The 24,048-nt window shown below is 34.0% G+C and overlaps 1 protein-coding gene across 19 annotated transcripts in view; it reads right to left on the minus strand.

Moving 5' to 3' along the window:
- Nucleotides 1–24,048, minus strand: part of R3HDM1 (R3H domain containing 1) — a 171,153-nt gene that overhangs the window by 35,398 nt on the left and 111,707 nt on the right. For all 19 annotated transcript variants that reach the window (XM_023527497.1, XM_023527496.1, XM_011354484.2 and 16 more), the window contains 2 exons: nucleotides 11,660–11,814; nucleotides 8,350–8,501 (listed from right to left, as the gene is read on the minus strand). In XM_023527497.1, coding sequence (XP_023383265.1) covers nucleotides 8,350–8,501; nucleotides 11,660–11,814 — 307 coding nt within the window. The remainder of the gene's footprint in view (nucleotides 1–8,349; nucleotides 8,502–11,659; nucleotides 11,815–24,048) is intronic.

Below are 24,048 nucleotides of genomic sequence, written 5' to 3' on the forward strand. Positions count from 1 at the left end.
CTTAAAAGAAAAAATACAGATATTCTGTACAAAGATGTTCAGGAAAGATGTTTAATGAAACAAACAAACATGCTGCAGAATAAAATATTCATAAAAATAATTCTACACGTGCGGATACACTGACACAAATAAAAACATTCTTAACCTCTCTACCTCAAAAAGAAAAACACCAAACTACAACCTTTTGACATATATACTTAAAAGTAATAAAAGTATTAGAAAGATACACATCAGACTCTAAACAGTGATTATTTTGGTAGCAGTAATTGCTTTGCACTAAGGGCAATGGGTAAGCCTGAACTTTAATATTTTATTCTATGTATTTTATATGGTTTAATTTTTAAACCAGAGCTTATGAATAATACAATTAAAAATATAGAAAATACAAGGTTTAAAACCTGAGTCACATATATGTACACTGAAAATTGAGTTGAGTGAAGTGCACCAAAATTTAACAATGATTATCTCTGGGTGGTGAGACTGCAGCTGATTTGCCTTTTCACACTTTTTACATTTTGAAATTTTCTTCTATTTTCAAACTTTCTACAATGACTACATCATATGTATAATCAGAAAGACCCAAACAAGTTAAACAGTCAAAAGATTTTTAACAGACAAAAACCGAATGTAGAAAATTTGATGGGTATTTTTCAACACTAGAAACTCATTGATAGAGACTAAGAGCCGCAAGTATGACCAGTTTACTTAGGCACAAAATGAAGAGCTTTTTGCATGAAATATTACCTTCCCCATCCCGATTCTTTAAAAGTATCTACTTCAAAATAACTTCAATCTAAAATATCACTATTATCACTCATTTTTAGAGGGTTCATAAAAAATGAAAAAGCTATAGCATCCTCTTCTCATTTAACAATGTTTTTGTCAGTAAAACTTAATTTACTAATTAATTTTGCTGATAAATACATGCCTATAAAAATAGTAAAAAGCTGTTATACCCAATGAAAAAAATGAATGTTCTAAAAGGTAATGTTTTAGCACCAAAAGTAACTTTTTAAAAATAAATTTATTTATTTAAATTAGTTTCAAGTCAAAAGTAACTTTTGTATTGTATTTTTTTCTCTAGGCTAGGTGTTAACAACTTCTTTTATATTAATACCAGAAGTGAAACTTCTCTAAAAGGTATAGTTCAGATTGAGACTTTGTTATCAACAATTATTTCAAAGGATGGCTGAGGCAAACAAAAAACTGAAAATGTACACGGCTTTTTTTCAATAAATGCTGTAAATATAAAAAAAAAAAAAAATTAAATGTAAAAATAGAAGTTTAGGAGAAATAAAATGAATCCATAACAGGTTCCAGAAGTAGGACAAAGGGCACACTAGAAGAATATTAGGATACAAAAATGAGGAAAAACAGACTGTGGGGAGAAAAAAGGGAAAGACTTAAAAGCAGATTTTCTTTTTCATTATTTCATAACGATTCTTTGAAGTGTTTTTTAGAGAGTTCTAAGATATAAAGGTTATAGTCTCTTAAGTTTTTCTCTCTATGCTAGTCCTTTGAGATGACAGATGAAAGACAAAGGTATAGTCTCCTTTTGAGTTTCAAAATAAAAATGGAAAAATGCGTAAAATAGAAAAAAAACCCACTAAAATGAGAGCATTTTGAAGATATTCTCCAACTAGCTTGCTGCTTTTGAAGACTCTGTAGGAATGAAATTAATTTTCTCTCCATATCAAAGACTGAGTAGATAATCCCATGATTAAACGTAAGCCTAGTTTCCCTGACATATATGGCTAGCTGAAAGTGGTAGGACGCTCGACTTGTATTAAGCTATGCTAAGTCTTCATAGTGCACATAAAAACACGATAAACACAATCCAAAAAACACAATCCAAATAAAAAGTCACCAATAACCGAAAGGTTGGCCTGAAAGTAAAAATAATTCAAATTCCACTTTTCTGTATAAGGAGCCTCTATAAGAAAGTGAGGCTGCTAAGCAAGTCAAGCCAAGAAATTTTTTTTTTTTTTTCAAAATAAAAGTCTCATTTAGTGTTCTACAGAAATATTATTTCTTCTTATGATCTGGTAACAGGAGTGAAGGCCATTATAGTCTATTTGGTAAAAACATAAGACTGTTTGAATCAGGCCTGTATAGCTCTAAACTCTAAAGTTTAAGCTATTCTTTCCATCTATCAAACTGGTATTTATTATACTTGGTATGGAGTAACTTACAGTTTTATCTTGAGACACTGGGTCTTGGGTGAAAATTTACTAATAATCGATGAAACACATTATGACTTTCTTGCAAATGTGTAAAATATTACTGGGTTATAGCTACTTGTGCAGAGCTAAAGTCTGTGGATGAAAATAAGACTAGAGGGCTGGTTAGTGTAGGTCAGTTGTCTTAACTCTTGTTGCACGAAGAATCAACTGGAGGGCTTTAAAAGATACTGATGGTTCAGGCTTTTCATATCAGGCCCAGACTGATGAAATGAGATTATAGAGGGCTGGGGTTATGACTGGAAGAGTGCTACAGGTGATTCTAACATGCTGTCAAGATTAGGCATCGCTGAATATTAATAAGGCAGCTTCCTAGAAATGAGAAAGAAGAGTTCAGGCCTTCAGGTTAAATTCTATGGTTAACCTTTTCTGTTTCATACTCGTTATATGTAAACACATGTTCTTGTCTTTTTCAGAAGGACACTGTGAAAGACAAAGTTCTAGATATGTAAAAACTTTGGGCAAGAAAAAATTTTGGAAGAAAGGTTTTATTTGCATTTGTCAGCTTTCTGTAATAAAAACACCATTTTAGGAGGAATGAAACTGAAGGTGAAGACTGGGCAGACAGAGCTCAAACTATAATGCTAATGTTATATAACATTTGGTTAGCAAAATGCTTAGTATCTAGACATACTTTGTTCCTTAATACTCTCAAATTATCCCTACCTTACATTCATTTTGCATGACTTTCTAATTGTTTCATATGCATAAGTTTAGCTTTCCATAAAAACTGTAGCTCTCTAAGGATAAGGACTATGTCCTCTCTTCCATATCTGAATATTTTTAACATGTAAATTCTTGCTGCAGTGAATCTTTGGCATTAGAAAGAAAAGCAAACATTTTAGTGCTCTGCCAAACAAAGGCTACAAATCTGTCAAATTTTATACTTTTTACTTGAACATCATGCTTGTAAGATTTAGTGGGCTTTTAACAGTGGAAATTACTAAAACGCTGAAACAATATGAATTCATATTGTTAATGGATTCTGCATATCTTTATGGTTCCTAACACAGTATTAGACATGAAAATTCAGTTGATTCTCATTATTCATAACACTTATGTTCCATAAAGTGAAGTGAACACTGAACTAGCAAATGCTGAGTCGTCATTCCTACGGGAAATACAGGTTTAGGTTAGAGAGCCTTTGGTCACAATATTTTTGTCAACTGATCATGCGCAAACACATATTTACTCTGTAAGACACATCACAGCCTTCCTGTGCTGTGGAACACTAGGCAGAACTTCAGCACTATGCTTGGGGGGCCATTTAAAGCAGCAAAACCACCAAATAAGAGCATGAAAATGAAAACAGCTGTAGTACTAAATAGACTATGAAAAAGATACTTGCTTGTAGAATGAGAGCTGAAATAAGGAGCAAAGTGTCAACTTGTTTGACCTCAGCTGAGAATGTGCATGTCAGGTGTCTAAAATTTTCACTGTTTTGTGCATGCCTGTGAATGACTGAGAAAGCACTGCAAATATCTATTTTGGGATTACAAATAAATTTTAGTGAATAGGCAAACTCGTAAATACAAATTCACAATGAGTATTAACTGTACATATTTTTCATTCTCATCTTTATAACACCCAAAATAAAAATATTTACTGCTTTAAGGAGAAACTAATGATGTTCTATAGTTTCTTCCAGGTTTCTTATTTGCTTTTCAAAGAAGTGTCTAGCCATAATAATCTGGAACAAAGCACAGACCAGGTAAGCACTAAAGGCACAAGAACTATTAAAACAGATGTAACAAATTCCTCAAAGACACCAAGACCTTTTTTCATAGTAGATTTCTCTAGTATCTGACTCACAGCCTTTCTTTTAAAAACTAAGTTCTGGTAACTCCATGGCAGATTTAAAGCAGCTAAACTGACAATAACTGACAGCAAGGAAAGAAACTATATAAGTTTAGAAAGTACAGTCAATCCTCAACATACAATGGTTTGACTTATGATTTTTTGATTTAATGATGGTGTAAAAGACATAAACATTCAGTACAAACTGTACTTTGAATTTTGATCTTTTCCCAGGCTAGCGATATGCTGCTATACAATACGCTCCTGTGATGCTGGGCAGCAGCAGCCAGCCGTAGTGTCCAGTCAGGCACGTGAACCTGAGGGTAAACGACCAATACTACACTGTGTTCACTGTGTTAGATGATTTTGCCCAACTGTAAGCTAACATAAGTGTTTAACTAGGTTAGACTAAGCTAAAATGTTTGGTAGGTTAGATGTATTACATGCATTTTCGACCTATGATATTTTCAACTTAGGATGGGTTTATCAGGATGTAACCCCATTGTAAGTCAAAGAGTATGTGTAAATAAAAAGACCCCCAACATGCTTCAAAATATTGGAGGACACAATATAATCACTAATGGTTAAGATTATAGCTCTGAATCAGCAATAAAGTTTCACTACTTTCAGTGTATTAAGAACATAGGCAAGTATATGTTTTAGAATAAGTAATTTCCATACACAAAGTCCTAGACACATAACCTTACACACTATTCCTGTGAGGTATTATTTGTATTTCACAATGAGAAAACCAAGGAGCAAAAAGACTAACTTGCCTAAAGTCACACAGGCTTGAAGTCAGGTTTTGTTTGATTCCAAAGCCTGTCTTCTTTCTAACTACATCATGCTACCTGAAAACTAATGTTTAATGGCACGAAACTCAATTATCTAAAAAGTAGCTAATTTAGACCATCTCATACTCTGATATATTAGTGAGATTCCATGATGAGGAGACCCAAGGAATATGGCATACATTTGGACTTCTGAGAAAATGACAGAATGATCAATAATGAGGCATGCATTTGTAAGTACAATGTGGTAAAATAAACAAACAAACATAAGTTGGCAGAAAAAACTACTGTATCAGTTGCAATACTAAATATGAATGAACTAAATTCTCTCACCATATATAAATATCGTAACCATATTCACGAAGATATACAACTACATAAAAAAAAACCAAGCTGTAGACTAATTTATATGTAAAATTATTTATAAACTCCACTTCATGTGTCTGTGCTAATCAATTTTGCTCATGTTTCCATACCCATATCTATGCTAGTATATGATTAGGTGCAAGGAAAAAAAGGAAAAAGGATACAATCAAGGATAGAAACATGGGTTACCCAGCCTGTGTGTGTGGGGGAAATGATCGAAAAGGAAGGGATGAGGAGAGAGGAGGAAGTCAGAAAAACAAAAAACTACCTGTATGACGTGATCCTATTTATGTAAAATTGTTTGGAAGAAATGAGAAAAACAACAACAAAAAACCCCAACCATAATGTTTTAGACTAATATTTACTCATCTAGTATTCATAATATATTATTAGGGAAAAATGCAAGATAATGTCTGTTTCATTAGAACCTACCACCCAATTCCAATATGTGTGTATTTATAACTGTATATGTTTGTATGGGCAGGAGGCTAATACAGAATGTATACCAGTTTGTGAGCACTGGTGACCCAGAGGTGGGGCAGAGTGGGAAATGACAATTAGCTTTCCTTTTACACATCTTTGTACTGATTGCTTTATTTGTATCCCAACAAGCACAATTTATTTTGTAATAAAAAAATCTAATGAAAAATTTAAAAAGTATATAGAAGTTACAAAAACAAAATAATAATATTAATGATAATAATATGGTATATAAATGAGAATTAATTACATATACATACAAACACATATGTGCAAGCTGGCCTTTGTCATTAAAGAAGTATGTTCATTCAGTCTGGATTTATCAAGCTTCTCCTCTGGGCCAGGCCTGTTCTAGGTGTATGAGTATTCAGACAAACCTCTGCTATGCATATAAATATATCGGAATATGTAAGATAAAATATAAGGTATATAAGCTAGCAACTCTAGTTTTATGAAGGGATGGTCTGTATATATGAGCACTTATATGGTAATTCAATGATCTGAATAATAATAAATGCCAACAATTAATCTTTAAGTTGGAAATCTGAAAAAATTATGGCCATTTATTTATTAAATACTGCCCAGAATAAAATCTTCTGTAAAGAACATTTATTAACTAATGACTTTTTTCAAAATGCTACTACATTTTGAAAAAAGTCATTAGTTAATAAATGTTCTTTACCCAATAGGTGAAATCAATTCTGTATGTGACCCGACTTCCTACCAAATTACTAGCATAAAAGATATAGGATACAAGTATGACAGGATACATGTTCCTGCTTTACATGCAACACATTTTATTTCTCACACTGGTAATCTGATCGATGCCAGTTTGTTACATGGTAACCAATCACTACTCTCAATTACAGCTAGCTTATTTCAAATTTGTGTGCCTCATCTAGGTCACAGTCCTAAACCATGAGTAATTTCAAAGACTTTTCATCAAGATTCAAATTAGAGGTTGCTGGAGAATCTCACTTATCTTTTAATTGCTATGCTTCCGAGCTATTCCTTAGGCCAAAGTTAGAAGTCCAAATTTTTATTTTCCTTGCAAAAGCAGGCCCAGAGACTAAAAGTATGTATGGTTCATTCCAAAGTGTAGTTGTCAGCATCTACCTGACAGCTTTTGAATTCTGCCATCATGCTTAAAATAAGGCTGAAAGTAGAGTGGGTATGGAATTGTGCTCTCTCACCTCTACACACATGTCCCAGGGCCAGCTCTCTAAGAAGTCAAGTAGCCAAGATCTTTTTTGTTTCAGAGGATTGATAAATATAACAAACACAAGAATGTTTTAAGCCATGTTATATAGAATTTGACAGGCTTCATCTCCTTCCTTCATGAAAGCCTTTCCACCCGGCATGTAGACCTATGAAAGTAACTTGTAAAACAGGTCTTTTGGTCTCAAATGAGTTGTCTAATTAAGTAATACCTATTTCTCTCAGCCTCTGCCCTACAAAAGAATGATTACTGTGGTAATTTTCTTTCAGGTAAATGAAAAGTTACACTTTGGCTTAAAAATCAAGTAATTCGGCACTTTTCACATCTATTTCACCTGCTTTAACACAAAATTCTGCCTCTAATTGACAATTCAGAACCTGAACTGGCCTTATGAACCCCAAACTTAGAAAAAGAGGCTCAGATTGAGAGTATAGAACTTAAACTCACACAACAAATAGGAAATTTAACGCAGTCTATATTTCTATTTTCACTGTATAGCAGCTCTACCTCAAAAGAGCTAAGACTCATTACAACACCAAACTCAAAAGCTGCCTGCGAGATCCACAACCAACCTGCTGTTTAAAAAGCCTAAGCTTCATCTTCAATCTGTGGCAGCCACAGAGTCACGTGAGCTCTTCTGGTGTGTGCGTGTGGCCCCGACAATAAAATCACTGTCAAGTGCCCATTACCCAAGCGGATTCACTGAAGCAAGTATGTCAACTCCCTCTTTACCCTTAATACTATTTGTAACCATAATTGGGTGGCAACCTTTTATCAGCAACTGTAACCAAGGATCCCTTCTTAAGAAGAGCACCAAGGCCCCTCTGGCAAACTTACAGAGATGCTGTGAGAATAAATGAACTGTAAAACATTCTGAACAACAAATTAAAGGTACCCAATTCAAAGGAAGATTGCTATTTTTAACACTTTAAACTTATCAGAGAAGCTTCTGCTCTTCTAAGTTGAAATAGCTAATGGAATACTACACAACTAGCTTTAATATAGTTACTATCATTTGTTTCTCTTATATACTTCCCTCCATGTACAGATGAAAAATGAGCTCCCCAGAGTCTGAAAAATTTCAGCACGATATCCTGTAGCTGAGGTTAAAGGAAATACATTCTCTCCAAACTCCTATAAAAATCTTAAATATTAACACTCCGAACTCCAAGGTCTATGGCCAACTATTTTATTCTATTTGGGTAAGTAAAAGGAGACTGGCCTAATTTTAAGAGAAAATCTGACTCTTCTTTAGTATACATATGGAATCCTTTGCTTATACTGATTTTGTTAAAAGAAATATTAGAAAAATAGATTGTATCATAGTTTTTCTATTCTACATTAGATAGTGATCTCAGGTAATGCCCCTTACTTTTAGGCAACTTTAAAATCAGTGAGACCATAATCCTGATAAACAATAAGAAACTATAGTATTAGGTTTCTTAGTCATACTCACCTTAAATTATTTTGTTGGCCAGGTGGAATGACACTATAGTAAACTGGCATTCCTGTTGTGGGCATAGATCCTTGATTAGATTGATTAGAGAAAATAACAGGCTGTTGATAAGTCTGATGGGCAATTCCTTGAGAACCTTGAGGCAGTGAAACCTAAAATTTGAAAGACAATTTAAAGGGAAAAAGGTTCTTCAAAACCTTGCCAATGTTAATGTCTCTAGTCTTCACAAGGCTTTTCAAGTATGAACAGTTAGGATAAGCTAAAACTGCCGATAGGCTGTCCTGATAAGTGAGCCATAGTACTACCACATTATCTCTATGTTCTTTTCAGCTAGCTATTGTTTTTGGCTAGCATTTATCAATTTACAGTAGGTTAGCAGCATTAAATTATTTTTAAAAAGCTGCTATGACTTACGTCCCTAAGTAAAAGCTATTTTAAAAAAGAAACTTTCAAACTAAGGATACCATTTGACATACTAAGTAAAATCCAGTTACGGCACTAGTGAGGTATACTGGATTGGAAAAAGTGTCACCTTTGAAGCTTAAGATATCTAGATGTGATATCAGCTTCATTACTTTACTATGTGACATTGGGCAAATGACTTAACTATCCTGATGTCCTTTAGTTCCTTATCTGAAAAAATAGAATGCCAACTCCATCTCAGGGGAGGTATTATCTTTGTTATAATCTCCATTTACAGGTTCTAGCACAGTAGGCATTTGGTGAACAGTGGATCTTTCAATTCTCTGTTTTCTATATCATCTACATAGAAGCCACAAGAACATTATGGATTCTTCTTTTCTGTATTTTGATTCTCTAGTTTCTATAGTCTCTAAAACAGAAACCACATAGGCATAATGGATTCTTAATTTACAAATGTGCCACAACGTTACAGTCAAATTAGAGTGATTCTGGTAAATGAAGCCAATATAATAAATCTTCTGATAATTATAATGATGATGTTAGCAATAGCAGTAGCAATGATAATATTAGTAATAGTGATGACAATGAAAGTCAGCATTACTGAGTACTTACTACCATATTCAGGACTTGTTCTAAACATGTTATATGTATTATTACACCAAGTCTTCCTAACAACCCTAATAAGATACTTTTATCATACCTGTTTTATAGGTGGGGAAACTTCAGTTAAGTAACTTGCCCAAGGATGTATAGCTAGTAAGTAAGTAAATCAGGATTCGAACCCATGCTCTCTGGCTCTAATCACATCACTATTCTCTATATCTGGGCCCCGTGATTAACTTTCCAGTCTTGCCTATCTAGTCTTGCCTATCCAGTCTTGCCTATATTTCTAAAATGTAACTAGTCCTTTCAAAACACACAGTAATCTATTAATTACTGTCAATTTGGCTCAATTATTGCAAAGAGAAAATTACTGGTTTGATGTATCCAACTCTGTATAACACAATATAGTTCAGTCTTTTTGTCTACTTGAGGTAATGTAACATTCTGAGATTATTATTTCTGCCCGTATCTACATATATATAGATATATGAAAAATGACAGCTCAATCTAGATGACTGAAGCTACAGAATAAATGTGTAACTAGTGGTAAAGAAAAAAAACAAAAATGAAAGAGGGTACAGTACTTGAGAATGTACAGCCACAGGATATACTCTACCGAGGACAGATGACTTTTCTGGCTTATTTTCTAGATAACAGTTTATCACTATCCAGTTTATCTATCAAATGTAGAAGGAAATATAAAGCAGGCTGTCATTTATTGCTTGTCAGAGCAATACTTCTCCCATTCATTCACCCAGTGTGAGGATTACATGAAATACCTTGAGAAAATAATTTATAGCTTATAAAAAAGCATGCTATAGAAATTATAACTGTTTTGGAAGCATTTTCAATATCTAGCTCCATTTTTAAAAATGATACTAACAGGGTTGTAATTCATTTAAAAATTATACTTCTTGCACTAGACTATGAGCCACTAAAGGTTAAAGGTAGTTCTTATTTAAATAATGCCTGGGCATCTTATCTAATAGAAGCTCAATGTACTAGATTAGGTAGCATGACCAGGGTTCTTGAGAAGGGAGAGTTCCTGGCATGGTACTGATCCTGTTTAACGTCTAGCTGTGGAGGAAGTAGGGGATGGGCAGTCTCATGTACCTAGGCTCACATACAGAGGATAAGGAGTTAAAAGCAAGGGGGATGTGAGAGAAAGATGTGAAATCTGGTTTCATGATGTATCTTTTCTTTTTTCCTTATTTGCTTTCTATAATAAAGGGATTTCGAAACTAGACATACCCTTAGTGCTTAAAAAAAGAGTCCTTAACAATTCCACATTTTACATTTTAATTTCAATTTTAATTTTCTGGAATTAAATGGAATATGCTAGCACCTGTGCTCATCTACTTCTCCATCTCCATTATTCACCAATTTATGCACATAATTTTCTTTTAAGAGCAGTTAAAGGTTTATATCTTCCAAGAAGACCTCTATATTAAGTCCCTAATCTCTTCATGACTGTATTTCATAATTCCTTCAGTTATTGGTCTGTATACTATCACTAATTATGTTTAGATAAAATATATGAACATTTATCTTCCCAGCTAGACTGTTTTTACCTTGCTGAGATGAATGAAAATGGTCTTTGGATTTCTTAACATTAGAAAATCATGAGACTAATAAAACAAACCCACTCGCAACTTATTCCAGAAAGATGAAGGTTAAACAAATTTTTGAAAATGTGCCATATTATACTAAAGAACTCTGACTCATTTATGAAACAATAGGCATTTCTACTTTAGAACTATAAATTAAAATCCATGTCATCTTTAATACATGACACGTCATTCCTTTTTTGAGATTTAAGTGGGGGAAAAATCAGTTCCAGCACGGGAAACTGCACCATCTTCTCCACCTTAGAAACACTGATTTATAGTCTGTGCTCTATCTCACTATATCAAATACCTACCTCCACCTCTATTTTCTCTCCCATTCCACTTTCTCCTCAAAAAAAGACTTTCTAAAGGAGCTGAATCATAGAATGAGACACTTGCTTACATACTTATATATTTGGAAACAGAAACAATGCCAGACAAAATTTACTTGCCAACATCAATGTGGTTCAGATATTTTTTCTAAAAATTAATGAAGAGAATGACTAAAGTAATAAAATGAGGATAAAACAAATCTGCTATGACTAATAAAACTGTTAAGACTATAAAGTTATGTATTATAGAGCATTATTTCTATTGAAAGAAGAGAGAAGATGCATTATAACTATACATTTATTTAAAATCATCTCTACCCTAAGTAGGTGAGAGGGACAACATACCTGATATGATGGCACTGAAGGATAGGGGATGACCACTCCTTGAATCTGATTTCCAATGCCGTTTGGTTGGCCACCAACAAGGCTTTGACTCTGGGGTTGCTGAACTCCAACTATTCCTTGGTAGTTTTGTTGCTGGTTGGGCATAACTTGGTAACCTGTAATGGCACAATGAGTTAAACCCTGCTTTGAATTAAATTTATTTTATCTAATAGGATATTTTTGTATTTTGGGCAAGTACTTTGTGTTCTAAAATGACAGAATTTTGTTTAAACAGCAAATCTCAAAAAACTCTTTATTATGAAACCTAACATTTAAAAGGTTTACTATGTAGGTAACCCAAGTCAATTTTTCTCTCATAAAACACATTCCAATATAAATTGTGTACAAAGATGTCCTCTGCAGTTGAGGAAATTTATGGCGTCAGAGATTTGGGTTACACAGATAATTACTTTTTAGTATGTTTTACCATCTACTATGACAACTAGTTTCTGGGGACCAGGACTGGCTACAGAATTTGGGAGTACAGTGCAACAGGAAAATGTAGGGCCCCTTGTTAAAACACTGTTGAAAATTTAGAGTTGCTATTAGAACATTACACCAAGCATGTTGGTAATGTAAGTCGTCAATTTTAAGAATATAAATTTACTTTTATCAATTGAATTTATCAGTTATTTAAATGAGAATCCACAATGATAAGTTTGAGTAGTCAGTGTGAATTATATTTTGTCTCTTGATCCTAAGAAGATTCCTTAAGGTAAGCCAATTAGTTCAAAACTTAAGTAACTTACTAGAAGCTACAATAAATCCTTAAAAAGAAAAGAAACCAGATAAAAATAAATAACTAACTTTCTAGCTTCAGGGTATTCAAAAAGTAACAAAGATGAACCATACTATGGCACTGTCTATACAGACTTCCAAAACTAAACGTCAGTGAAATGATTTCTCTGATAACATCATAAACATACTTTGCTATCTTATAAATATCGGTTTTCATTTTCATCCTTATCCATCCCTAAAGAAAGAGAAATGGCAAAGATCTCATCTCAGGTATTGACTGTAGATAATAGCATCACTGTAGCTGCCAGGAAGCCTTAATGATTCTGCTTAATGATTAAATAATTGAATAAAATCTAGCATCACCTTTCTCTAAAGACATAAAGACAAAGTATATCTGTGTACTTTGCAACTTATTAACAACAACAAAGTAGAAATCCAGTTATAGTGAATGCTTTAATAGTGAAGGGTTTTATAAAATAATGGTATTTGTTTGGCAACATTGCTTTATGGCTATGTTTTCAAATGACCTCTCACCAATCTAACTTTGTACAACAAAAATGTATATTCTAATCCTTATCTGTAATAAAAGTGATTGATAATATGCTGTACTTTAGACCATTTTCCCTGTGAATGTCCTAAAACAACTTAAACTTGTAGGCAGATAAAAGATGAAGTGGAAGAAACTTCTTGCTCGTTAGTAAAATAATTAACACTTAACCCTATTTTCAGTTTATCAAATGACAAGTATTTTGAATTTATAACCTAAATTCCAAATACTATCAAAAGTAGTTAGACATTTCTACCCCTAGGAAAATAAGAGGCAGGAGTGAAAATAGGATGTGAATATAAGATATTTTGTGTTGGAAATGCCACCTCTGAATACATACACACACATCCCCAAGCGTATATTCCAGTATTAGAATTTGGGCTCAGTTCTTTATAGACTGGGAAAGTAACTTCTTATAATGGACTTGTCAGAGTTATAGTCCACTAAAATTAAAAAAGAAAAAATGTGGACACCTGGCAGAATTCACTGTAACATAATCTGACTTAAAATACCTAGACTTAAATAGTCATACCCCCCTAAGAAACTTCAAATGTTTTTCATATTACTTTTGTAGTTTATTCACAATATAGTCAACGTTATAAGTTGCTTTGAAAGATAATCATTAAAAAAACAATTTATGCACAAAAGTGGTTCTGATTTTCTTTAAATTTACAAATTTTTGGAGATTCACCTAAAGAGGCTTACTACCTAAAATTCTTATGAAAAAAAGTTGGAAAGAAAATTTTCAATAATAGCTATAGAGTTCATATCACAGAGTTCTAATGTAGGGTCATTTGGACAGTACACCATAGACTTTGCATCAGTAATTTTGCAACAGTATTTCAGATTACTTAATGTAACCTAATTTCCATTAATATTCATGACTACTAATGGAGATACGCACATACCTTCACACAAAAATCGTGTACATTTCGAAAATGTGACAACATGAATTCTAAAACATCTGACACTAGCACCTTGTCATTTGTTAGAGAGAGTAGTAAAAAAGATGCTGTGAGTCCAGGATGTGTGTGGAGGATGATATAAGGATAAGTAAGACATGGAATCTATCTTGAAATTAGGCATTGTTAGCTATGACACCATATCAGAACAGCAGAATAAATAGGATCTTATGAAAATGAGAGAGAAATCAGTCCTGTCTGATATTCACAGAGGTAGTGACATTTGAGCTTGAACTTAAATAAAACCATCTAGAAAAAGTAAAAAGTGGATAATATGTTTCAGGAATAGGGAACAGACGGGAGTGGCTGGTTATAGTATGTAAAGTGAAAAGTAGATGAAGGCAGAATAGAATCCAGGTGGAGAATCAAAGATTTTACAAGTATTAGAGCAGGGAGAATTAACCAGAAGTTCTAGATTTTAAAGATTGCGAAAGCAGAAAAACTATTAGTACTTCATTTAGAAGTAGCATAAATAAGTTGGGAACATGACCTTAAATGATAGTGAAGCTTTAAAACTAAGAATGCTAAGCACTTAAAAAAAGGCTCTTCCTTAAGAAACTCCCTTATTAATCATCTCATAATTTTTGTTTATTGCCCTATTTTTTAATTTTTCAGTTATAGCTGACATTCAATATTATTTTATATTAGTTTCCAGTGAATAGCATAGTGGTTAGACATTTATATAATTTACGAAGTGATCCCCTCAATTAGATGAATACCCACCTGGTACTATACAGTTATTGCAATTACTGACTATATTCCCTATGCTGTTCTTTACATTCCCATGATGATTTTCTAACTACCAATTTGTACTTTATCCCTTCGGCTTTTCACCTAGACCCCCAAACCCCTTCCCATCTGGCAACAATTAATTTGTTCTCTATATCTGTTAAGTTTGTTTCTGTTTTATATATTTTTTTAGATTCCACATATAGGTGAAATCATATATGGTATTTGTTTTTCTCTGACTTATTTCACTTAGCATAATACCCTCTAGGTCCATCCGTGTTGTTGTAAATGGTAAGATTTCACTTTTTTTAATGGTTAAGATCCCATTGTATAAAGGTACTGCTCTTCTTTATCCAATAGTCTATTGATGGGCACTTAGGTTGCTTCCATATCTTGGCTATTATAAATAGTGCTGCAGTTAACACAGGGGTGCACGGATCTCTTCAAATTAGTGTTTTTTGGATAAATACTCAGAAGTGAGATTGCTGGGTCATAAGGCAGTTCTATTTCTAATTTTTTGAGGAACTTCCATACTGTTTTCCATAGGGCTGTGCTAATTTGCAGTCCCACCAACAATGCCTGAGGGTTCCCTTTTCTCCACATCCTCGCTAACCCTTGTTTACTGATTTATTGTTGATAGCCATTTTGTCAGGTATGAGGTAATATCACATTGTGGTTTTAACTTGCATTTCTCTGATGATTAGTGATGTTGAACACCTTTTCATATATGTATTGGCCATCTGTATGTCCTCTTTGGAGAAATGCCTATTCAGGTCCTCTGCCCATTTTTTAACTGGGTAATTCTTTTGGTGTTGAGTTGTATGAGTTATTTATAAATTTTGGATATTAATCTCTTATCAGATGTATCAGTGGTGACTATCTTCTCCCATTCAGTGGACTGTCTTTTTGTTTTGTTGATGGTTTCCTTTGCTGTGCAAAAAAACTGTGAGTTTGATGTAATTCCATGTGTTTATTATTTCTTTTGTTTCTCTTGCCTGAAGAGATATATTTGAAAAAATATTACCATGAGCAATGTTAGAGAGTTTACAGCCTATGTTTTCTTCTAGGAGTTTTATGTTTTTGGGTCTTACATTTAAATCTTTAATCCATTTTGAGTTCATTCTTGTATATGGTGTACGGTGGTCCAGTTTCACTTTTTTGCAAGTCTGTTCAGTTTTCCCAACAGCATTTACTGAATAGATTGTAAATTCTTGCCTCCTCTGTCATATATTAAATGACCATATAAGCATGAGTTTATGTCTGGGCTCTCTATTCTCTTCCAATATAATCTGTGTTTGTTTTAATGCCTGTGACATGCTGTTTTGATTAGTATGGCCTTGTACTGTACTTTGATATCAGGTAGCGTGATACCTCCAACTTTGTTCCTCTTTCTCAAAATTGCCATGGCTATTTGGGTTCTTTTATAGTTCCATATAAATTTTAGGATTATTTCTTCTAGTTCTGTGAAAAATGCCATTGGTATTTTGATAAGGATTGCACTGAATCTATAGATTGCTTTGGGAAGTAGAGACATTTTAATGATGTTAATTCTTCTATCCATGAGCACAGTATATGCTTCCATTTATTTATATCTTCTTCAATTTCTTTCATCAATGTCTTATAATTATCCGAGTACAGGTCTTTTACCTCAGTGGTCCCCAATTCTCGGGCCATGGAGCGGTACTGGTCTGTGGCCTGTTAGGAACTGGGCTGCATAGCAGAAGGTGAGCAGCAGGCCAGTGAGCAAAGCTTCATTTGTATGTGCAGCCACTCCCCAGCACTAGCATCACTGCCTCGGCTCCACCTTAGATCAAGCAGGCATTAGATTCTCACAGAAGGTTGAACCCTACTGTGAACTGTGCATGTGAGGGATCTAGGCTGCGTGCTCCTTATGAGAATCTAATGCCTGATGATCTGAAGTGGAGCTGAGGCAGTGATGCCAGAGCTGGGGAGCAGCTGCAAATACAGATTAACATTAGCAGAGAGGTCTGACTACACAGAGACCATAATAAATCAATTGCTTGCAGACATATCAAAACCCTATCAGAGAATGGCAAGTGACAATTAAGCTGCATCTGGTGGCAGGCTTTATAGTGGCAGGTGAGTTGATGTACTTCAATTGTACAGCCGCATCTAGTGGCAGGCTTTAAGTCAGAATTTGACACTGTACCATTTCCATCCATGCCTTTTTCCCATACTGCGTGCTTGTCTCAGTCACAATTTTGGTAAGCCCACAAGCTAACTCTAGATAAAATGAGTGAAAAACAAACATCTCTGGAGAGCTTCTTTGAAAAAGGAGAAATATGCAATAATGAGGCAGAAGATTCTAAGACCACCAACAAAAAGAAAGCTGCACTTAAAAGAAAATACCAAGAGTCCTACTTAAATTATAGGTTATTTGCAACAGGTGATTCACATTCTCCAAGACCACTTTGTATAATATGTGGTGACTGGCTATCTAACAAAGCCATGAAACTTTCAAAACTGTTTTGCCACATGGAGACCAAGCACCCTGCATTAAAAGACAAGCCTTTGGAGTTTTCAAAAGAAAAAAACGTGAACACGAAAAACAGAAGCAATTATTGAAGGCTACTATTTCATCAAATGTGTCTACTCTAAGAGCATCATTCTTAGTGGCTAACCGCATTGCTAAAGCTCAGAAGCCCTTTACTAAAGGTGACAAGTTGATCCTGCCTGCTGATAAGGACATTTGTCATGAACTTGTAGGAAAGGCTGCAGTTCAAAGGTGGTATGTGTTCCTCTTTCAGCTAGCGCTATAACTAGATGAATTGATGAAATAGAGGAGACTGAGGCACAATTGTTAGAGAAGATTAATGAGTAACCATGGTATGCAATACAGGTTGAGGGGTGCACAATAAATGTAAAGTGTCTGAATCATCCTCAAACCACTCCTTCCCCACCCAGTCCATAGAACAATTGTCTTCCACGAAACAGGTCCCTGGTGCCAAAAGACTGGGGAATGGTTTTACGTTAAATTTATTCCTAGGTACTTTATTTTTTTGAATGCAGTGGTGAATGGGATTGTTTTCTTAATTTTTCTTTCTCAAAGTTCATCATTGGTGTATAAAAATGCAACCAACTTTTGAATATTAATTTTGTATCCTGCTACTTAACTGAATTCATTTATTAGTTCTAACAGTTTCTTTTTTGGTGTGGAATTGTTAGAGTTTTCATTATCTGGTATCAGATCGTTTGCAAAGAATGAGTTTTACGTCTTCCTTTCCAATTCAGATGTCTTTTATTTTTTTCTTGTTGGATTGCTGTGGCTAGGATGTCCAACACTATGTCAAATGAAGTAGTGAAACTGGACATCCATATCTCCTTATTGTTCTTAAAGTAAAATGCTTTTAGCTTTCCATGGTTGAGTATTATGTTAGCTGTGGGTTTATCATATACGGCTTCTATTATGTTGAGGTAAGTTCCCTCTATTCCCACTTTACTGAGAGTTTTTTATCATAAATGGATGCTGAATTTTGTCAAACCCCTTTTCTACATCTATTGATGTGATCATATAATTTTTATTTCTTATTTTGTTTATGTGATGTATCATGTTGATTTGCAGATATTGAACCAACCTTGCATCTCAGGAATAAATCCCACTTGATCATGGTGTATATGATCTTTTTAATGTCTTGCTGAATTCGATTTGATAATATTTTTTTGAGAATTTTTGCATCTATCTTCACCAGGGATATTAGCTTATATATATGTATATTTTTTATAGTGCCTTTGGTTTTGGAATAAGGGTAATGGTGGCCTCATAGGATGTACCCAGGAGCCTTCCAGCCTCTTAAACATTTTGGAATACTTTGAGAACAGGTGTTAATTCTTCTTTGACTCTTTGGTAAAATTCACCCATGAAACCATCCGGTCTAAGACTTTTGTTTGGTAGTTTTTTGATTATTGATTCAATTTTGTCTGCAGTAATTGGTCTGTTCAAATTTTCTGATTCTTCTTGATTCAGTCTTGGAAGATTATATGTCTCTAGGAATTTATGCATTTCTTCCAGGTTGTCCAAGTTGACATATAATTGCTCACAGTACTTTCTTATAATCCTTTGTATTTCTGTGGTGTCAGTTGTCACTTCTCACTCCTGATTTTATTTATTTAAATCTTGTCTTTTTTTGATGAGTTTGATTAAAGGTTTATCAATTTTGTTTGCTTTTAAAGAACCAGTTCTTGCTTTCATTGATCTTTTATAGTTAAATTTATAGTATTTTTTAGGCTTTTTTTGTTTACTTCCATTCTGATCTTTATTATTTTCTCCCTTCTACTCACTTGGGCTTTGTTTTCTATTTTTCTACTTCCTTTAAGTGTAAAGTTAGATTGTTTACTTGAGATTTTTCTTGTTTCTTAAGGTAGGCCTGTATTGCTATGAATTTCCATCTTAGAATTGCTTTTGTTGTGGGTCATTGTGTTTTCATTTTCACTTGTCTCAAGGTAACTTTTAATTTCTTCTTTGATCTCATTGTTAACCTATTTATTGTTTAATACATAACTTAGTTTCCATGTGTTTGTGTATTTTTCCATTTTTTTTTCTTTTAATAGATTTTTAATTTCATACCATTATGGTTGGAGAAGACTCCTGATATGATTTCAATCTTCTGAAGTTTATTGAGACTTTTTTGTGGCCTAACATGTGGTCTCTCTGGTAAAAAGTCACATGAGCACTTGAAAAGAATATATATTCTGCTGCTTTGGGGTAAAATAATGTTTTAAAAATATCAATTAAATCCAGCTGCTCTAGTGTGTTATATGAGGATGCTGTTTCCTTGTTGGTTTTCTGTCTGGAAGATCTGTCCATTGGTGTCAATGAAGAGTTAAAGTCCCCCACTATCCCTGTATTACTGTTGATCTCTTCCTTCATTGCTTTATTCTACATCTCTTAAAACTCTACAGGTAATATAAAATTCTTATTAATTTTTCTCTCATGGTTTGTGTATGCCTAAACAAACTAAAATGGTGTGCTTTTTAAGGGTAAAATTAGAAAGTTTAACATTGTCTCCATTAAAAAAAACACACACCCAAACCTCTATAAGCTATGACACAGCTAAGCCAAAAAAGCAGGCACTTGATATTTATACTCACTAAATAAATAATAGGGAAAAACTCTCTTAACATAATGGAATCAAAATAATACATGCTTCTACACAGAACCAGGAGCTTACTATGTGCTGACAGGCTGACTGAGAATGGCCAGTTTTCCAATGTCCACATTTAGTTGAATGGCTTCTGAGAGCAAAACTAAAGTTTTAAGGTAACATATTTATAATAAGGTTAAACACACTAACTACCTTAATGCTAAGAATACAAAGCACCTGTCTGGAATTCATGGCTCATTCCATTAAGCTTCTCACTGAAAAATGCATAGCAGTTGAATTATAGATTTCATGTAATTAACCTCAAAGTGCTTATTTGATAAGGAAGAACACAGAAGTATTTTAGTTCATATCTAAAATGTAAAGCTTGAAATGAAGGTTTTATTTGAACATTTCTGAAAAAACTAGACATTAAAATCCTTTAAAAAAAGCTTTATTTGACTATAAAATAGGTTTTCATGGATGAAAATTTGAATACAAAAAAGAGAAACATTTAACCTCAAATTCCTATGCCTTTTCGTTTAGAATACGACATAATTTTCATTTCTTCGATGGCACAACAAGGTAATATTAGTAGCTAAATTTACATGACATTTATTAGGTTTCAGGCACCGTTCTAAGCACTTTACACATGCTAGCTCATTTAATGTCATCAATCTCATGAAATAGGTACAATTATTCCCATTTTTCAGATGAAGAAACAAAAGCACAGAGAGGTTCATACCTTGTCCAAAGTCACCAGCTGGTAAGTGTTGTAGCTAGGATTTGCATACATCAGTCTGATTCTAAACTTTACCTTTCTCAGGGACAAATGTTGAAGTAGAAAGAATATTCCAGGAATACTGCTCAAATAAGCAGAACACTAAACACCTGGCTCCTTTCCATTTCCTGAGAATTTTCATTAACGAAAACTTTGACTGTACTTTAACACATCTAAGTCTTAAGAAAAATTTAATTATAGGAAAACAGAGAATTAGTGTAAATAATCAACCAGGAAACTTCTGTTCATTTGAACTGAAGATTATTTGTGAGTATAAGCAATCCAAATTAAGAATCAGAGTGAAAGGTTGTTGAGCAGTTAGTCCAGATGGTAGCTATATGAACTTGGGCACCGAAAAAAGACCAGGTGTCAAAGAGTTTACATGATCAGTCAATAATATCCTCTTCCTGGGAAGGACTCTCTCCTTCACTTGTTTTGCCCACTCCCAAGATACACTGCGATGCCTGCATTTCAAGGTTACACTTGCTTGCCCTATTATAATTAGATTTCATGTGGGGGAAGAGGAGGCTCAAATGGTGGCGTATTTCAGGTTCCATGTCCCTTGGTCTGTCTCTCTAACACCCTAAGTATTTCCATGTCAATCTCCAATGTTCCTCTTTGGGTTTTAGCTTTGCTATTTTGCCTCAAAGAATGTCCTTGCTCAAAATGTATATTCTGTTGCCATATCCCACAAGAGATTTTTCTCTAGCAGAATTTTCATATATTTGGCTTTCTTTTTCGCAAAGATGAGTTGCTTTGCCTAGAGGTCAGACTTTACCCAGTGGGGCAATGCCAACTTTAACTTGGACACATTGTGTATGAGGGGTATGTTCTGTATCATGGGTGAAGTCTTGAAGTTCTTGTGAAGCAATGGCTCTTTTCTATACACTGAGTAGCTTTACATTCATTTTTATATTCGAGGCAGGAAAACCCCCTTGATTTGACCCACAGTGATCAGGAAGCTGTTAGAGCCTGATGAATCTTTCTAAGGTTATCACAGATTTTTTGTTAAAAAGCATCATTTAACGTTTGATGCTCTGTATGACTGGTACCCCAGAAGGAAAATTCTACTGGCATTAGGACAGGTACCAAAACTGTTTTTTTCCAGAAGTCAAGATGAGATGGTTCATCATTTATTCTAATAATTATTACAAACAAACAACAACCTATTAACTGTTACAAAATATACAATTTTGGAGTATACTCTCTGAAGAGCAGAATATTAAAAGATGCAATAAGATTATTAGAATTTTTCAATTTATATAAAACCATGGGATCTATGTTGGTTAAAGTTACTATAATCATAAGCAAAACTAGAAATATTCAGTTGGAAAGCGCTAAAAACCCCCAAATATCCGGAACACTATTCTACTAATCCATTTAAAGATAGGAAGAACCTTACTATTGTCTATGTAAGACAAAATCATTAATAATTTATTAGCTACAGAAATAAAGGGTCACCTAATGACAAGCATGCCTTAATAAAATTTATGCATACTTCCTTAATAAAGTTTATATCTTAAGGAAGTGTTCATGTTATTTACAAAATCCTCTGAACCTGTGTTTGAACATTCAGGATGCTGAGCATCAATTGTTACAGAACAGCACTTAAGAGAAGTGGCATGGTGGTTCAGGTTCTTTATCTAATTATTCAGACAAAGGAAAAGGAAGTCGTGATAGTTTCAAAAGTATAGTTTGAAGACTGCCAAGTATGAGAAAAAAATCCAATGATCTGGAAAAGACGGAGAAGGTTGAAGATTAGGAAGGATGAAGCAGATTCCTAGAGAATGAAAAGTATCATTACGTTTAAAAAATACTACCAGAAGAGATCCCCGTATCCTGATGCTCACTATACCACCAACTTGGCTACTACCTAAATTATTCTTTCTTCAATAAAAAGTGTTTCAGTATATCAGAATAATACAAAAAAAATCCTTCCTGTGATATATCTGGATTTAACCTAGAAGCTAGGGGGAAACAAGTTATCTTTTTCAGAAATTTGTGTCAATATTGTGGAAAAGCATCTGTTTTGTAATGTAAGCAATGCCTATTTGAGTGATATCAAACAAGACAATAAACGTCCAGATCTCAATATAGGTGTTATTTAATACTGCCATTCTCCTTTGTTAAAAGACTGCACTGTTCCAATATTATTCCATTTCTTCCAGCACTTTCAGAGAAAAGCACAATCGATTCTGCAAGCTGAGAGAACTAGGACAATATAAACTGATGGCTCAGGCACTTCCCTGGAGGGCTCTAAAGAATATTCTATTTTTAACTCTCACTTCAACAGAGAACAAGAAGGAAATATAGTGTTCAGCAGAAAAGTATTGCCAAGCCTGTAACAGGCTGGCTTTATTTTATATAGGTGATCTGAACAAGTATTTATGTTAAAGGAAAGCATTCTTAATGCAGATTAGATATAATCAGAAAGAAAATACAAAGAACTGAAGAACTGCTTAGTTAGAATAGTCATAAATCTAAGATTCATTTAACAGTATTATTAAATTTTTTCGAGACCAACTTGTATAGCAGACACACTGTGAGGGCAGGTTTTTGTTTTTATTTTGATGAGCCATTTTGCTAACTCGAACTTTATTGCTAACTAGGTATTTACAAGACAATTTAGAATAATTGTTTCCATATCATCTAAATCTCAAGTTTGTAATCCTGGTCTATCTTACGTCTGGTGGCCCTATTTTAGTGAGCAGATAAGTTCAATTAACGATAGCCCCTTAGGTGAATTTGGAAGAAGACATAGTTGGCAGCACACCTTCACTATTCTTTCTCCTCTATCACCCTCTGCTCTCCTACTTCTATGCCTGAAATAAACATAAATACAAACACACACAAAAAACAAATCTAATACAAACAGCCACCTAGAAGTTAAGGCTCACAGCTATTTAAATGACAGTCCTACGGAAGAGTATACAACTCAAGGAAATCTATGGGTACTTACCAGGCACATTTGGCTCCAGATTTCAGTGGCGGCAGGTTAATGGAGAAGGGAAAAGGGAAATAGGTGGATTTGTAGGTGTTATACAGTGTCTGAATCTGTGCTGGTCACACAATACTAAGAAATGCTCACGGAATCAATGAAAAAACAAGGATAATCAGGGCCAACAACCTAGTAATATAAATACAAAATTCCTATTACTCTACTTGAAAGTTGTCAGTAAAGAAATTGACTTTGTGCCTAGAGCTCCTATTTGACATAGCTAAATCCTTTATCAATATCAGCTTTCCCCTGCTTATCCAATAATGGCCTTTCTTCCTTGCTTTCATTTCATATCCCAGTTACTTTTAAATTTGCACCCTGCAAATGTTGCCAATATTCTGTGCATCTTACAGACTGTTTATCCTAAAATGTTCCTCCTACAGTGTAGTTCATCAAGACCCTACCATAGTCTACTGGTAATAAAGCTTAATCAGTCTGGAACCACATGGCTCTGACTTATTTGAAAAGGTAAGACTGAAGATATAATACACTGATA

This window comes from Pteropus vampyrus, unplaced genomic scaffold, assembly GCF_000151845.1.
Source record: "Pteropus vampyrus isolate Shadow unplaced genomic scaffold, Pvam_2.0 Scaffold17, whole genome shotgun sequence".
In the NCBI taxonomy this organism is placed as follows: Eukaryota; Metazoa; Chordata; class Mammalia; order Chiroptera; family Pteropodidae; genus Pteropus; species Pteropus vampyrus.